Consider the following 18,740-nt stretch of genomic DNA (forward strand, 5'->3'; position numbering starts at 1 on the left):
GTTAAATGAATTGTTGCCTACGCTGCAATTTTAATATTTAAATAACTAATTTATAGAGACAGTTGAGTGTTTCATGATGAAAGCTGCAGATTTTAAAAATAATTTCCATTGTGGTAACTGTAGAAAGTTACTGCAAAAAAAGAAAAGAAGCTGTGAAAATATCAAGGAAAAAAGGCAGTTACTCAGTCTTTACAGTAACAAGACAACAATATACAGAATGGAAATATTCTGAAGACTCAGAGACACAAATGAAGTTCTCCAGTGAAATCCGAGTAAAATTTAAAGGAAATCTACCATCTCATGCATTTAAAACTGCTAGAATTGACTGAATGAAAAGATCGTCCTGTGATACCAGCCTGTCAAATTAATAGCAGCTTGAATCTGATTATTATTTTATCAGACCATCCTTAGAACACAACATCTTTGTGCTCAATTTTGGTAGTGTGAATTGTAACAAAAAGATAGATCAGAGATCAAAACATAAAAGTCATTATGTGATACAATCCATATGTGAAATAATGGAAATTTGATTTTTTTATTTTTTCTGTGAAACCCACAATAACGAATTATCTATCCTAAAGGTTTAGGCTAACTTTTTCAATGAAGCAATCTGTTGTGAAGAAGTGATTTCAGTCTTGAAATCCTCTATTTGACCACGAATCAGAATGGTCCATTAAATAATTTTGGTAATGATGGCCATCTAGTTCTAGTGTACGAGAACTTACCCATACCCATCCATCAAATATATATATATATCTATATATGTTAAAGACTGGAGTACAGGAAGATGCAAAGCACAGAGCTTTGTTGTTTTGCATCATTTACTTCAAAGCAGCAATTAAACTCATTAAGGCATTTCTTCAGTATTTTGTGTAAAAATTCACGCTTGGCTATGGTTTCAGGACTTGCCTGTCTCTTTAGGGAAAGGAAATAAATAAAAAATAACAAACAAATAACCAACTTTGCATATTCTCTTACTGAGAGATGAAAGCATGGCACGTGCTTAATCAAGAATATCAATTACCAATAATTACTTAGACCACGAATAGTTTCCCTTCTCCCATTCAGTGTCAGTGTAGGGCCAAACCATTTCTACATCAACAACAGAATGCTCCATCGTGCCTCTTTTGCGCACCAAGCTACTGAATGATACTGGTGCTGCTTTCACGTACGGTTAACGGTATCTAGAGAATTTCCATCAGTGGTGTCAGACACATCAGATCACCGAGTTCTTCTTTCCCTCCCTCCACGACACAAGAATCATCAGAGCATAAACTCATTAGTAGCCCTTGAGTACCTGACTGTGAACACAGAGTTTGAGTAGTCTCCTATGCCATCCATTCCATTAAAAAAAAGAACAAATCACAAGTGAAAACTCAAAATACACTTCATAATAGCTCTTTTGTCTTCCTCTTCCATCTTCGCTAACATGACACCTGGATAAACATTTAATTAAAAATATAACTTTAAAAAACCTTACTGAACTAGTATTTATTTTCCTTTTACGTGGAGGCTTTATGTGGTGTACTACAAGTTTTAGGAAGATGTACGGATATAGAATGGGGAGTTAAATGAGAAAGACAACCTGAAAACTTCAGTAAGGTGAGGCTCATGAAAATCCTGACATTTAAGGTACATATATATATATATATATAAAACTAAACCAAATAAAACAAACAACAACAACAAAAATCAACCAAAACCCAACACAAAACCAACCCCAAACAGAAAACAAACAACCCCAAAATGAAACAAAACCAACAAAATCACGAATTCTAAAGTAGAAACATCTTGAGGGGAAACTTCTCATGCCGAACTGCCAAAAACCATGAACTGGTCACAGCTGGCCAGTTACACCCTAAGAGCTACACCCTAATTGCTCAGAAACTACTGGGTGACCGATATACATCACAACACAGTCTCAAACCAAAAAAACCCCAACATGTTACACAGGTATTTTTGACTATGATTCTAAGCAGAAGTTTGGATTATGCATCTCTGCGTTATGAATATATTCTCTCCGTAGATAACTCATCTGTGATTTTTAGCATTAGGATGAATTTATCTATTTCTATACTCAATTTAAAATAAACAAAATTATTTAAAAAACCCACTTGACTTCAGCATAAAGGCAACTTCTTTCACAAGCTAGGGAAGAAACAACACTATTTGAAACGTTTAAATATCAAACTAAGGTGAAATGATTTATTTACTTGATTATGCTAACAAGAGTGTTGTTTGATCACTAATTGCAACCTTGTTGCTGAAACTGGGTTATAATATACATTAAAATTGTTGTATTTACCCTTTCTGCTGGATAATTAGCATTAAACACAGCAACGTATTGGAAAACAGCAATTTCAAATGCCAAAAATTGCTACACTAGCATTGTGGACAGTCCTTTGGAGATTTCAAGCAGTACTCTGAATGCAAATTTTGATGGGCCATTAGTTTTCATTAATGGTGGTTTGAGTATTTATGGAAGACAACTATGCACTGTACTTAGTACTGGGCAAATTGCCTAGATATATTTCATATATTAATGCTAATGTAATGAATGGTGTTATGGCAATTAGAAGACTGATGACTTGGAAAATTAAGGTGTGTGTATTTGAAGTTTCCTGATCTAAGCAGCCTCTTTCACTTTGCAATTACATCGAAAGTCACAGCTCCCACCACTTGAGTCACCAGAAATGTATTCCAGTGTTATTTTTGAAACTTTATCTAGGATAAACCAAAAATCAAATCACCAATAAAACATCATTTAACCACACAATGAAAGTAAATGGCAGCATGATTACATTTTGGTAATATGAACCCATATTCTCTGTCTAAAATGAAATACTGTAATTATTACTGTCTATTTTGATTGTTTGATAATACACCTTGGTGTCTTTGTTATATACAGATTGTGTGCAAGAGACATTGTTCTAATATCTGCACTCCCATTGAAATGCTATTGTATCTGTCCGATTTTGTTGTATTGGTGATTGAAATTTTTGGACATGTATTTCAACAGAAATAGCACTTCACACAGAATCATTCACTATATGAAGTTACTCTGTTTTATAGTAGTAAACAATAACTACAAAACTCCACTATTTAGCAACCCACTCAACCCACTGAGATTCTCTCCAATGTTTTAGCTCTTTAGACCTAGAAAGGTTCTGATGATCAACAACAACTGACCAGTGTGTGACCTGGTGAGACTCCTGTACAAAGGGAGTCTCAAAATACCCAGGTCCGTCTCCTCTTTCTGCCTCTGTGGAAACACAACCCCAAAATATAACATGATCATATACTTTAAAAAAGGTTATAAAGTATCCAAAAAAACTGCTTTTACCTGTGGAGATACTAAATGTAAAGACAGCAAAAGCCTACAGGACACTAACACTGAGTGGAACCCAAATGCTACAAAAGAGTTAAGAGTATCGGAACAGATGTCATATATTTGTTTCAGTAATGATGAAATCAAAGGCTAAAAAAAGTTAGCTTAGTATATACACAGAGAAGAAACAATCCAGCTTATGCTGGTTTTAATATGCTTACCACCTTTTTAGATAAAAGCAGTCAAGGAAATTTATGAAATGGACCAAAAGTAATGCAATAAACGTCGTAATTACTGTGATTCACCTGCTAAAATTTCCTTATAAACCTGTAGGCAAACAGATCAAAAAGGGTAACTAAATTTTCACATATTATCATGTAAAATCTTACATTAGAACAAATTATTAATTCTCCTTCTATGTGTTATTTGTTATGATCATTTCTCAATTACACATCTCTTATTTTGTTTTTTTATCACATTGGATTATCTGTTTGGATCCATTTTATACACACGGAAGCCTGATGTAAAGCCATCAGCACTTGAGGAAAATAGATGACATTTATGTTCCACAATATAAAAACATACAGGAGAAATGAACAGAGAAACTTGCATGTTTTTCAGTCAGCACATTACTGTTTATAAAACTGTATGTTTGCATTTTTCTCCAACAGATTTATTTATATACAGAATCATACCGCAATGTCATGTTGCAGTTTATCACAATCATGGCTCCAAAACAAAGACAAATCCCAAAAGTAAAACAAGCACAGAAACCCAAACACACTAAGTTTTGTTTACAAATTTGAGTAGGAAGAATTGTCATTGCTCATAAAAACAAAGCATCCCCAACTAGCAATATTAGATGTATATATATTTAAAAACTACACAGCAGAAATACTCGCATCTCCACATCTGCAAAGGTTCAACTACTGTCATGCAAACAAGCAAAGAACACCCTTCTTTAAATGATAGAGATGAACTCTTTATTCCATATCCCAGATGCATCACCACTGTAGCTTCTGTGAATCACAGACGAAGACTCGATTCCACAGAGATCTCAGTGACACTATGGACAAATACTCTTTACAACATCTCTCATTAAACACTTCCAAGAGCTTCCTGAAGCAAAGGTCATCTATTCGTTCTATTTCTAGTCACAACCAAATCAATAAAAGGCAATTTTTCTATATTAACATTCATGACTCCTTCAGACACGATACTGGTCAAAAACACATATAATAAACTACCGTAGCACCTACTACTTTAAAATAGGACTTAATTTACACCATGTGCATAAAGTGTTCGGACTTCATTTAGCATAATTTTCACAAGCACGCCATTTAAACCAACATTATGTAATTCTTTACTCAAACACAATCCTTTATAAAAAAAATGTGGCAGCCCTCTATCAAGGGCCAAGAAATTAAGATGTATATGAGAAACAGTAAATTTGAAATAGTATTCTCATGATATTAAACAATCTGCAACTTAAAGACTTGTTGATTTTTGTTTCAAGGATTTTTTCCTTATGTTACCTTTCTTTTTAATTTTTTAAAAAGAATTTAGATGCTTTTAAACATTCTAAACATTTCTTATATGCCAAGTATAACAAACAGAACTTTTTTTTTTAAAACCAATTTAATACACAAAATATTAGCAGACATCTGAAAATCCAAATCATCAATTTATCCAAATCATTGCATCACTTCATAAGAAGCCTTCAGAAAGTGCAAGCCAATCCAACAAACTAAGTCTGTTACCTTCATCCTGTGTACATAAATGCAAGACTACATCTAGAAACATACGCTTGCATTACAGATTGTAAATTCTCTGTTCAATGAAATATACAAATGTTTTTCACAAATAAAACCGTCTCACTAGTGAAGGTACCATATCTATTATTTACATTAAAACAACAATAGCTTCTCCAAACTTTTGCTATTTCATAATTAACTAGCTTGCAATCATTTAAATAACTAAGTTATTAGCCCTGGACTTACCCATGATGGTTAAAGCTGTGGCTTTAGTTAAGTCTTCCTTCATTGACTCTATTATTTCAAGATTACCACCATCCAAGTTGCATCTATTTATGGTTCCATTGCCTGAGCTGATCCAGTAAAGTTTGTTCTCTCCATAATCTATTGATAAACCTGTAATTAATGCATACAACTTCAGCTGTGGCTTGAATAGAGAATATACATTTTGTGTTAAGATATTGTCATAATAAGACCATACTTCAGAAATATATATACACACACAATTATGTTATCTATCCACTCAAACTTAAAAAAATCAGGAAAACCAAACAAACCTGGCCATTCACATTGAAAGAAAACCATACTTTTAAATAGACTTTGACCTTTTATTTCTCCCAACATCTACAGAAATCAGTGTCTGACTGATGAAAAAGCTTTTTCTAGCAAGGAACAATTATTTGAATGAACTAAGGTCCTAAGTAAGGTCATTAACTACTAGTAAATGCAAATCGGAAGCTATCATTTACATTATAAAATTATGAATACACAAAGACACAGAGAACAAGCTACTTTCTGTGATTCAGAACTACAGAAAGCCCGTTCTCTTCCTACATGCACAGCCCTCTGCTTAGAATGCTGAAATACCAAACCCTAGCAGTAATTCAATAAATTTATAGTATTAATTTTAAACTCACTTCATAATGAACTGACCTCATGATCAGTTCGTTGGAGTTAGAAGCAAGAGAACTGCAGAAATAAAAATACTTGCAAAATAACCTACTAAATTAACAAAGTATATAATTTTCTGGAAGTAAGAGCAAAGACATAATGTATTTCAGACTTCTAAAATCCTTTTAAAATTCCCAAGTAATCATAGCAGGATATTTTCCCCAGTGAAATACGCTTGGCATGGTGACGACACATGCCATAATAATTTGCTTCGGTAACAGACTTTTTCTCAGAACTCATACTCTGTATCCAGCAGCAAGCTGCCAAAAATCACTACACTTCACTCCATAGGTCAACCTCTTGGTATCGTACAGTAATGTTATTCCATCCTGTAAACTGCTTCTCTGCGGACAGTCAGATCTATTTTCATGGTCCTGACAGGCGAGCAGAGCCATGTGCTGCCACACTTCGTGCCACCACTTCTTCACCCACATTTGACATAGTAGGCCAAAATGCGGCCACTTTCTAAGCTTTTCAAAACGAGCTTTCCTGTTCCTTTGCAGTTATGATACTTTATTCCCCTCTCTGCAAGTGTATCACCCAGAAGAAAAACAACTTTCAAGCTCAAGAGAGGATCAGGATACTGAGTAGTTGCTTCAGGAGAGATTGATCTCGCAGAATTTCTGCACATATGGATTTTCATGCTTGTACAACAAGCATTGCTCAGAGCAAAAAGAGAACTCCCCTGATCTAGGAGACAAGCAGAACTTGTAGGATGTATTAACAGACCTTCCATGGGAAACCAGGAATATGGCTGCACCTTGCTATGGGTTCCAAAGGTAACACACAAGTGTGAAGCACATGAGCGTTTGCTATTCCCCGTAGCTCTCCACTGCTGCCAGTCAGCTGCTCACCCATTCCACCTACAGATCTATTTATGAGGTTGCTGTGAATGCAATCTGCACGGCAATTTCAATGTTATCTTGTCAGGTTTCCTACTTCTTCAGATATTAAACTGGTGTTTCTACACGTGGGTATTCCAATTACACAGCAGCAACTGAAACAAATAACATTCCATCTCCTTCTACCCAAGTCAAGCACATTTTTCTTCCCTAAGTATTTCCCTGTTGTGTTATTTCACCTATTACTAACCTTTATGAAAAGATATTATTTCTAAAGTACACAGGCCATGTTTATTTTGATTTTTTTTAAGGAATTGTTCTGTTTTTACGAATAAAAAGAGATGATTCACTAGCCATAAATATCACAGGTAACCATAATGCACTCAGTTGCCAAAGTCAACCTGAACGTGTGGATTGTAAAATATTGGTTTCTGTGAATTCTGTTGTGTTTTTTAAAAACAAATATTACCATGACTTGGGCTATCACTGTTTTGATATGCATTTTCCAATTTCCTTACTTAAATTCCAGAAATACGCTACAATTTAAAAAGTATATCACAAAGGTTATTCCAGCAATGCATACACAGAGGTTCCAATTTTTAAGTTATATATGTAATGAGATCTTAGCTTCCACTACCAGAAAAATCGAGTTAGATATTTTAACTTGGTACATTCCTGAAGTTCAAGGAACTGACTCTTGACAGCATTTTTTGTATACTTACTGTTTAAATGATGTATTTTCCTCTACATTTGTTTTTTACCTGTGGACTTGTTCTTTAAAAAGCAGTGGAAGCTTAAGGAAACAGTGTGTTCCGAGAACATTAAAATGGGTTTAATTCTTACTAGCGAGATCAATTAAATGTTGGACACTCTATTAAAGCTCAGATGAATTATAGGAACAGCCTTTAACTGTTTACAGCTGATTACATTTCAGGTGAAAAAACAGTGCCTAAAATTAGAAAAACCTAAATTTTATTTGTTTGCTAAAAGCACATGCATGCTTAAGAAATGACTTTTTTAAACAAAACAAAATAAATTTAAGATAAAAATTTCAAGAGCCAGTCTCAAGATACTTGGTTCTCATCTACAACAATGTTGTTTGTAGGCTGTTATATATTCAAAAGAAAGAACAAATTGGCAAGTGATATTCAAGTAGAGTCAGCCAAGAAAATGAAACAAGAACAGGTAAAACAGTAAATAGGGCTACACTATAATCATGAGCAAAGCAGAAACTCCAAGTTTGTTCAGAAGAAAGGATTGAAACTTATTAAAAACAAACAAAACCAAACCAACAAACCCACAAAAAGCCAAAGGAAAACCAAAAAAAAACCCTAAACAACACCTCCCCTACCTGTAATTATGGAGTCATTTGAATACAGCTGAGAGAGTGATCCAGAAAGTTTTTAAACACTTACTCAGAATACAATACTCTACAACTGAATAGCCATTTCCTTAAAAACACAGATGCATGGTCTGTATTTTTATAGTATTATAACAAACAACTGCTTAACTGAAAATAAGTTCAAGACACCAATAATCAAGTGATCTGCCTCACAAAGTATCAAGTTAAGCACTAATTCTGAATCCCTAAGAGCGCAGTTTAATGCAATTCCAGTGACTAGTCCTTTTTTTCGACTGATCTATATGTGTCAGTCTTTGAGTTTTTTAGAACTGCAGAATGGACTAACAATACCTAAGATTAAAATAACAGACACAATCTGTCATCCCAATATTATCAGTTTCCAAAATAATCAAATTACATAGTCTTCGTTTTAATACAAAATATTTTAATTGGAATAGTCTCCTCCTTTTGATAGAACTCAAATTGACCAAAAAAAAAGCCCAACTTTCCCTCATTCTTCATATTCTGAAATTATGTCTCAAGAAAACTAAGAAAACCCCATCAATTATCATGACATCCAACTCTAACAAGCCATATATTTGTCTTTTCCAGTAATCCACCTGTGAAGTCACTTATTAGATCATTCACCTCACTCCCCAAATGCTCAAAATTAGCACTGCTTGAACTAGAGTTTCACTTACGGAGAAAGACAGGTTCTCAGTTAGAAATGAAATATTAAATTAAGGTCTTAAGACTGCTGCTCTCTGGTTCATCAGCACTGATTTCTTGTTCTTAGCATGAGAAGGTCTTATGCTAATGCCAAGAATAATTTAAACCATTAAAACAGGTGGTTTGCGTATATTTTAATTTAGAGTTTGATATTGGGAATTCAATACTTGTTTTTTTCTACAGTGTATCTGATCATTTTTCCTTAGACATGCAAGAGAATCTGTTTTCATGTCCACCCTAACTGACAATAAAGTTGAGCCAAGGTGGACTGCGAACTGGCTGAAGGAAAGAAGCCAGAGAGTCGTGGTCAATGGGGCAGAGTCCAGTATCTAGTGGGGTGCCTCAGGGGCCAGTACTGGGGCTGGTATTATTCAATATATTCATCAATGATTTGGATAAGGGAATAGAGTGTACTATCAGCAAGTCTGCTGATGACACCAAGCTGGGAGGAGTGGCTGACACTGGAAGCTGTGCTGCCATCCAGAGACCTGGACAGGCTGGAGAGTTGGGCAGGGAAAAATCTAATTAAATATAACAAGGGAAACTGTAGAGTCTTGTATCTGGATAGGAACAACCCCAGGTTCCAGTGTAAGTTGGGGAATGACCTATTAGAGAGCAGCGTAGGGGAAAGGGACCTGGGGGTCCTGGGGACAGCACGATGACCATGAGCCAGCACTGGGGCCTTGTGGCCAGGAAGGCCAATGGTACCTGGGGTGGATTAGAAGGGGGTGGTCAGTAGGTCAGAGAGGTTCTCCTGCCCCTCTACTCTATCCAGTTGTGGCCCCTCAGTTCCAGAAGGACAGGGAACTGCTGGAGAGAGTCCAGCACAGGGCAAGAAAGTTGATGAAGGGAGTGGAGCATCTCCCGTGTGAGGAAAGGCTGAGGGAGCTGGGGCTCTGGAGCTTGGAGAAGAGGAGACTGAGGGGTGACCTCTTTAATGTTTATAAATATATAAAGGGTGAGTGTCATGAGGATGGAGCCAGGCTCTTCTTGGTGACAACCAATGGTAGGACAAGGGGTAATGGGTTCAAACTAGAACACAAGAGGTTCCACTTAAATTTGAGAAGAAACTTCTTCTCAGTGAGGGTGCCAGAGCCTGGAACAGGCTGCCCAAGGAGGTTGTGGAGTGTCCTTCTCTGCAGACATTCAAATCCCGTCTGGACACCTTCCTGTGTAACCTCATCTGGGTGTTCCTGCTCCAGCAGGGGGATTGTACTAGATGAGCTTTTGAGGTCCCTTCCAATCCCTGACATTCTGTGAAGATATCTACCAATTAAAATTTTTTTCAGCAATAGACAGCTGCAAGCTTTATTTTGCCTTATATACACATACATATATAACTACACTCCTTACATGTTACATATCCTATGCTTCACATAGCTGATGATTTAGCATACTTTCAGACTGCCAAGAAGAGAAACCAATTAAATCTCCATGGTCATCTTATTATGTGATATGCCTCATTATTATCGAGTAAGCATGTTCAATCTGGAATATAACTTATTTCAAGTTATTCTTACCTGATCTCAAAGATGTTAAAAATTAATCCAATACTATGGAAAGAAAACAAATTATCTAATTTGCAGCTCTGTAGTGAAGTAAAAAAACTTAAGTCACAACTGTCATTCCTGGAAGGGTTACAGGAATGTTTAACTGCATGAACAGTCCATCTGATACCAGTGAGACCACACATGTCCAGGAAGTAAAATGCCACAAAACCCACATAGATTTGCACATGTAGCCTCTGAGAGAACTGATAGACTTAGAGGAGAAACAAAACAAGGAATACTTACTGTTTTACCATGTATTTGGTTCAGTGGCTTTGCTGCTGCTCAGAGCAAACTCAATGACAGAAAACATAATGACTGCAATTTAGGACCTTGTGCCCTATGACCACAGGATATTCAGTGAAAAATGTTGCACACAGCCTTACTTCTTCATATTTTTGTAATATGGTTAAATGTATTTATGCTTCACCTTAAAATTAGTGCATTTACTACTCTGTTTTCACCAGATAACTCTCCAAGTGGATAGACAGAAAATCAAATCAACAATAAACCAGCTACCAAATAATTTCTAAAAAAAAGACCCAAAAAACAAAAAAAACCACCCTTTGAAATTTAGGGTCCAAAATGCTCTAATGTCCATTTTATTGAACTAGTTACCTAAGTCATTTTGCTTTGGCTTGCTTAACACCTACAGTTAGGAAAACTCATAAATGCTTTAAAAATGTAATCACATTATTGATAGGACATTAATAAGGTAACAACAATTGACACAACCAGTTTAACTCTCTAAAAAGTGAAACTACAAAGAGATCTGAACTAAAAATATATAAACAGTTCATATACTGAGAGGGGTTTTTTTTACCCTAGGAAGTGGCATAACTTATCATCAACTAATTACTTATCAAATACTAAAACTAAGGCTAAGTCATTATACAAAACATTCTTTGAGTGTTGCTCTTTTCTTTACACAAAAAGTCAAGACCCAAATTATTTTTTGATCATGCAGCTGAGAATCTGGTGAGGAAGTTCTGCATTTCTAGTCCTCTCACATATATGCTCTCACAAGTATCCTCTCACATATATCCAGAACTTAATAAAACCCTGCTCTCTATGTTTTTTTTACCCATTCTAAATCTTGCAAAGTACAGATGGGTTCTTCTTCACCTTCAGTCTTCACAGCTACTGTAACCCTGGAAGTTAATGCTACTCTGCTTAACCCACTACAGTAGATTCCAATTAGATTGGGCTAAAAATATCTTAAAATATGAAACACAAAAGTGCATCAGTGTTTTTAATGTCTTAATACATGTTCTTATCACAGTTGTATAGGATATTAAAAAAACCCATCATGGTATACCTAAATAGCATGTCAAGATAATACCCATATTAAACCACTACCAAATAAAAAAGAAACAGGAAAAATGTATTTACCAACAGGATCTTTTTGATTCTGAAAGAGTATTTTGCTGTTGCTGCCATCCATGTTTGCCATGTTAATCGTGTTTCCATCCGTCCAGTAGAGCTTACTGAAGAAGAAAACAATTATATTTGTAATGTTGCTTTGTGAACATAGTATTTTTAATGCATCAGTTGTGAAAACATTAGTAAGTTTAGAAGCAGGCAAAATACACAACTAACAATTATATTATAAAAATTGATAGTAACTTTGGTAAAGAAGCAGAACTCAGTTAAGAAACTCTCAATAAAATATTTCAAATCCATGCATTTACTTGAAGTTTGAAAGAAAACAGAATGAGCAAACTCAAAATCTGAACAAAGAAGAAATCTTGTGATAAGCTTTATTATAGTTTATTTATCAAAACTGCAAATATCTTACCCTTTCACTGGGTGGACTGCAAGACATTGGGGTCTATCTATTCCATGGATGACTGAGGTTTTCAATGAACCGTCCAAATGTGCCACATTAATTTGCGTTTCATCAAATTCTGAGCTAATCCAATATAAATTACGTGATATCCAATCCACTGCAAGACCTCTGATACTCTGAATATCTGCAAGAAATGAAAGCAATTGTTCCTTTGATTTTTATTTATAGATTACCCTCAGTTATTCTGAAAAAAAACCAATTTTTTCTACAGTTTGTTAAATATAGTTCAATATTATATTGAGATATATTTATAGACTAGTTGTCAAGAATTACCAATCATTATTTTTATTCTTGAGCCTGATACGCTTGCAATAAGAAAATGAAAACTGCACTGAATATTCAGGAAATACTCCATAAATACTTCTTTAAAAATTAGCATAAAATCCATTGGCCAAATATAATAATCAGACAGATGCTGTGTTTTTGGAGTGTATTTTTCTACTTAGGCAAGCATTTATTACTCAGGGCACTGTTAAAAAGTGTGGTTTGTTGTGTGTTTTTTTTTCTTTGAGATGAAGATTTAGAACGAGTTACCCTCCTCTAGGAAGTTTAACAATAACTTTTAATAATCATTAACATTACTCATGACATAAGAGGAAAGTTCATACTTTTTTAGTTGTGAGTTACAGTGTACATATTGAATATTAAGTGGCTTTCAGAAACAAAACTATGCTGAGTTTAAAAGCCCACTTCCTTCTTCAGCACTGGAAAGACTCAGTACAGAATAGCTGAATTAAAACCACTGGTCTACAGCATCGTTCTATAGCACAGAAGTAGGTAAGTAGCAACATCATTGAAGCACTTTTTTGGTTTTATTTCTGAAGAATTTGAAGACTGCAAGTTAATCCCCTGCTTTCCTGGAAATGGTTATACATCTGTCAGCCGGTGGGAAGTAGCGAATGAATCCTCTGTTTTGCTTACAATCCTCTTTATTTGTATCAACTCAGGAGCTGTAACACTTTTACCCTTCTGAGTCTCTTCCCCAGGTGGGGAGTGAATGAGTGAGGCTGCATGGGGCTTAGCTGCCTTTTGGGGTTAACCCATACCACCAGTATTACTTAAGGTACCAAACTAACAGTAAGATATGATTAATTTGGTAGCTTCACCAGCATCTTTGTGTGTGATAGCCTTCTGTAGCAAGGTACTGACTAAACAAAAAGTTAGTATACATTTATATCTGACTTAAATGCAGAGTATAAAGTCACTGCTCACAATCTAAGCACCAACATTCCACTCTGCCTTGGCACAGCAATGGTTCATACCAGCCAGCACCTTTGTAGATGAGGAAACAGGCCAAGGGTGTTTTAATGATTCCATTTTAGTTCCTAGTTTGTACACTACCTCTTTGTCAACTTAATGTGCTTACTTCCACTGACAGAATTATTGTCATTGACAAATGAACATGGATATGGTTGTGGACTTTCTTGCATATACATAAGATCTAACAATGACTGGGCATTAGGAATTTTCCAGCTTTCGAGAACGTAACAAAGGACACTGAATACACAGCCTTGACCCATTTTAAACGGATCCCCTGTCTTTTTGGTTGGAGGAACTAGAAAACAAGCACTTCATACTCTTAAAAAGATTAACGTATGACTTTGGCATATTTGTGACATTGGTATAAGACTTCATTCAGTGAGAATCCCACTAGTATGTGCTTACAAAGCTTCTTATGTTCTTACAAAGAGTTTAAAAATATAACTGTGAACAAATGGAATCATTTACACATAATAAGTAGTCTTTATAATGTTTTGATGTGACAGAACATGGTAATTTTGTAAATTTTATATGTAATCAGCAGAAAAAAAAAACAACAGATCAACAATAACCAATCAACCTCTCACCACAGAAGCTATCGTAATAAAAAGGATATGAAAGAATGCCTGAAAAACAGGAGCACTCACATATACTATGTTTCATTAAGTTTCTTGACAAGTTTTGCCATTTTTCAATACATATTTTATATATTAAAACAATGGGTTTTATTTCTACTACCATTAAAAAAAACCCCAACTCTTTCTTTTTTGGGCATCTCAATTCATGACGTATATATAAATTCATGATGTAAAGAGCAGCTCTAAGAGGTACTCATCGTTACTGATATTGATAAACTTCTCCAATTTTTAATGAAGTTATCTCTGAGATAGTAGGGAAAATAAATAGATAACCACATAAAATAAACTACTTTATCACCATGAACAGCCAAGTGGAGATATTGCCATATTTGTGCAATGACTTCCCAAAACATGGTACTCCAGAACAAATTTATTCTATAGTGACACCTGGGGCAGAGCTTTAATTCGTTTTCTGGAGTTCCAAAATAATCAACTACAGAAGTATTCTCAGGTTTTTAAAAATTTCTTTTCAAGATCAGAAAAGGTCTGACCTTACAGAAATGAGTTATTTATTTTCTCCTCTTTCCCTCCAAACATATATTTAACAGGTGAGGAACTAGAGTTTTCAAAATATGCCTCACACAGTATCACACGCAGAATTGATGGGGTTGGAAAAGACCTCAGAGATCATCAAGTCCAACCCTTGGTCCAACTTCAGTCCATTGACTAGATCATGGCACTAAGTGCCATGTCCAATCTCAGTTTAAAAACCTCCAGGGACAGTGAGTCCAGCACCTCCCTGGGCAGCCATTCCTCCACATAGTCCCTAACAGTTTTCCTCTTTCCAAGCAGATAGTTTTATTACGAAACAGAAGAACATCATGTGCTGGCAGGAGAGGGACTGACAGCGGTCAGGAAAAAAAACAACAAACACAAAAACCCCACCACTAGCAAGGACAACAAATGGTATCAATATCACTTGAATACCAGAGCTACTGCCATAGAGTTAAAGCAATCAGGTACAGACTTTACAGTGCATTAAGTTTCTGTGTTCAAAGTGCAGAGCAAAAATGTCAAAACAATGAAGATGTTAATGGCAGAAAAAACTGCCAGTCATGATTTTCCATTTGCAATATTTTAAGTTTCCTTTTATTGCTCTAAGTGACATACCTACAACGAAAAAGCTCAGTAAAAAGGAAAAGCTGAATTTTAGTATTTTAAGTAACTGAAGAAGCAATGACAGAACAAACCTATAAACGATTCAAAGACACAGAATCAAGATTCCACTTCTTCATGGCATTCAAGTACAATAAACATCCTGACCACAATCAGTTTGAACACGACACAACTTGCAAGAAGACACCAGCTAAACGCATAACACTGGTATCACCAAAATTACAAACACTGTGTGTTTCACCAGTGGTGCCAAAGCCAAAAGTGCTACATGGACTGGAAAGGAAAAACAACTCCGATGGACCTAATTACTTTGTGAGGTCAACAGAGATAGCCAAAGGACAGGAAACCTACATGAAATTTTTCAATGCCAAGATATGTCAAGATGCTGTTGTTTTTCTTCTTTTCATCTTTTTGTATAAAAGCAATGTACCAATGACATCCAAATTCACTTAAATAAAAATGAATTATGAATCTGTAAAATTAACTAGAAACCTAAACAAAATTGTGCTTTCTTATTGTTTATATCAACACCAGTGAAAGAAAACCCCAGATTCCAGTATAAGTTGGGGAATGACCTATTAGCAGCATAGGGGAAAGGGACCTGGGGGTCCTGGTGGACAGCAGGATGACCACGAGCCAGCACTGGGCCCTTGTGGCCAGGAAGGCCAATGGTACCTGAGGTGCATTAGAAGGGGGGTGGTTAGTAGGTTGAGAGAGGATCTCCTTCCCCTCTACTCTGCCTTGGTGAGACCACACCTGGAATATTGTGTCCAGTTGTGGCCCCTCAGTTCCAGCAGGACAGGGGACTGCTGGAGAGAGTCCAGCGCAGGGCAACAAAGATGCTGAAGGGAGTGGAGCATCTTCCGTATGAGGAAAGGCTGAGGGAGCTGGGGGTGTGGAGCTGGAGAAGAGGAGACTGAGAGGTGACCTCATTAATGTTTACAGATATATAAAGGGTGAGTGTCACGAGGTTGGAGCCAGGCTCTTCTCGGTGACAACCAATGGTAGGACAAGGGGCAATGGGTCCAAACTGGCACAGAAGAGGTTCCACTTAAATTTGAGAAGAAACTTCTTTTCAGTAAGGGTAACAGAACACTGGAACAGGCTGCCCAGGGGGGTTGTGGAGTCTCCTACTCTGGAGACATTCAAAACCTGCCTGGACACCTTCCTGTGTAACCTCATCTGGGTGTTCCTGCCCTGGCAGGGAGATTGGACTGGATGAGCTTTTGAGGTCCCTTCCAATCTCTAACATTCTATGATTCTGTGTATATGTAACAACTTGCAACACTCATACTTTATTATAACACACATTTACCTACAAGAAGTATTTTTACTTCAATGTTATGCTATTTACCTCTTGAAATAATGGTTTCTAAGCCAGTCCCATTAATGAAGGCACGCTTGATGGTCTGTGTTTTCACATCGGTCCAGTATAAGCGTTCTTCAACAGCATCAAAATCTATGACGGTCACATCGTCAATGTCAGGAACAGTGAAGGCTGTGATGAAGTTGAAGTACGGGTTTTCTATGTCCACCCCTCTTATTTCTGAACGCCTTGCATACAGAAGAAATTTCTTCCTTTCTGTTACAAAAAAGGAAAACATCACTCCACATCCTCTTCACAATATTGGTAATAGAAATCCAAGTCATTCATTTGAGATCACTTTACAAATGTGTAAATAAAGTTTGTATGAGTGAATTAACATCTCCAGAAAATCTGCAGCGTAGTGACACCGAGAAATAAAGTATGTTACAGAGCAAGAAGATCACGGGGAAAAGACATTCCTTCTGGACACTGGACAATAAGTGACTACACCACTATAACAATCTGATCTTGTGCAAGTCTAAGGAAGACAGTTAAATGATATTTAAAAAAAAAATTACTAATCTCAGCTTAAAAAATATTGTTTCATTTGTACATCATAACAGAAGTTAACATTGGTGTCTCAGGGCAACAGGGTATCACTGTAACAGGGTTTGTTTTGCAAATAAAAGCCAGGAGGAATTTCACAATGTATGTGTAAGTGGTGAAAGCGAAACAGGCAGAAGAAAAATAACCTATTGATTGTTCTAATTTAGAAAATCATAGCTAAAATGGGGTGATAAAAGCAAACCGGAACTCTATTTTTTTAACTCAAAAGTCCAAATTGTGGGAGCGAACATCTGTGAATGAACAGTAAAGGTAACTTTTTCCATGCAATATCCTTGCTACAAAAAACCATTATTTTTTTATTTCTTAAACATTATTAATCAACACTGAAAAGATTAATGTATTACAAGGTTTTACAGACAACAGACAAGTATTTGACATTTTGAGGGCTATTCTAGCTTAAAAAGTTTTATTTTATTTTTTATAAAACTTGCCTTTGAGAATGCATGCCTAATATTTGCTCTTCATTTCATTTTCTTAATCCTTGAAAATGAAACTAAGACAATTTTAGAAGCACAGGTAGAGATTTAAACTATTAAGTACCTTTTTGTTATTCAGCTGCCCAGACTAATCATTTTCTGATGACACACTGTACATTGTAAATCTTTCTGTTTTGTAGAGATGCTTTACTAACATATCATGCACATAAACAACAGGAAAAAATGGGCGTAGTAATAAATATCCCACATATTGTATAGTAGAACAATTTTTCAATTCTCAAAAAATAGATTCTCCTTTAAAACGTATCATTAAAATGCACTTTAGAGACTGGTTTGAAGATTATGTATTTTAATGTGTCCGGTTCAAAATCCTAAACCAAATACAACTGTCAAGCTTTAGGAGGAAAACTTACCATAACATGTTTTCTTGTCTAAAGCCAATTTCATCAGATGTGGACAGGCACACGCAGCACTTCTGTTGTGATTGATCAGACACATGTGAGAACATGGACCTCGGCCTTCATTAGCAGCGCACGGATTAGAAGCTAAAAATGAGTAATGAAATACACAAAATATCAAACCACCTTTTGGAACTAAGGGTTGTTGAACTATTGCAAACTATACTGGGGAGAGAGTGGTGAAAATTCTGTTTGAAGACAAACCTAGTGCCTCATTGATTGAGCTTGAATTCTAATCACTTTTTCTAGGCTAATATTCAACTCTTGTCCAAGCACCTATTTTTTAATAGATTTTGTTGTTGTTAGTACAGCCACAAATTTTATCATTGCAACTTCATGAAGCCACTGAACAAAATTTTCCCAACAATTTCTGAAGAATTGAACAGTTATAACCAGGACAAACGGCACAAAAATGTTAATATGATGAGGACCCGACAAGCAAATTGTAGTTGTGAAGAATTAAAGCTTGGATTACGCAATGAATTTTGGCAAAATCAAAGTTCCCTCTCAATTTTATCTACCTACTTGAATATTAGTTGGAAATCTCACATGCAAA

At 35.8% G+C, this 18,740-nt stretch overlaps 1 protein-coding gene across 1 annotated transcript in view; it reads right to left on the bottom strand.

Annotated features, from left to right (window-relative positions):
• Positions 1-18,740, bottom strand: part of LRP1B (LDL receptor related protein 1B) — a gene marked incomplete at both ends in the record, with an annotated part of 678,833 nt that overhangs the window by 182,738 nt on the left and 477,355 nt on the right. Inside the window, 5 exons of the mRNA XM_080346793.1 lie at positions 5,329-5,478; positions 11,886-11,980; positions 12,292-12,466; positions 16,711-16,938; positions 18,140-18,271. Coding sequence (XP_080202919.1) covers positions 5,329-5,478; positions 11,886-11,980; positions 12,292-12,466; positions 16,711-16,938; positions 18,140-18,271 — 780 coding nt within the window. The remainder of the gene's footprint in view (positions 1-5,328; positions 5,479-11,885; positions 11,981-12,291; positions 12,467-16,710; positions 16,939-18,139; positions 18,272-18,740) is intronic.

The sequence above is a fragment of the Nesoenas mayeri genome, assembly GCF_963082525.1.
Source record: "Nesoenas mayeri genome assembly, chromosome: 6".
Taxonomy (NCBI): domain Eukaryota; kingdom Metazoa; phylum Chordata; class Aves; order Columbiformes; family Columbidae; genus Nesoenas; species Nesoenas mayeri.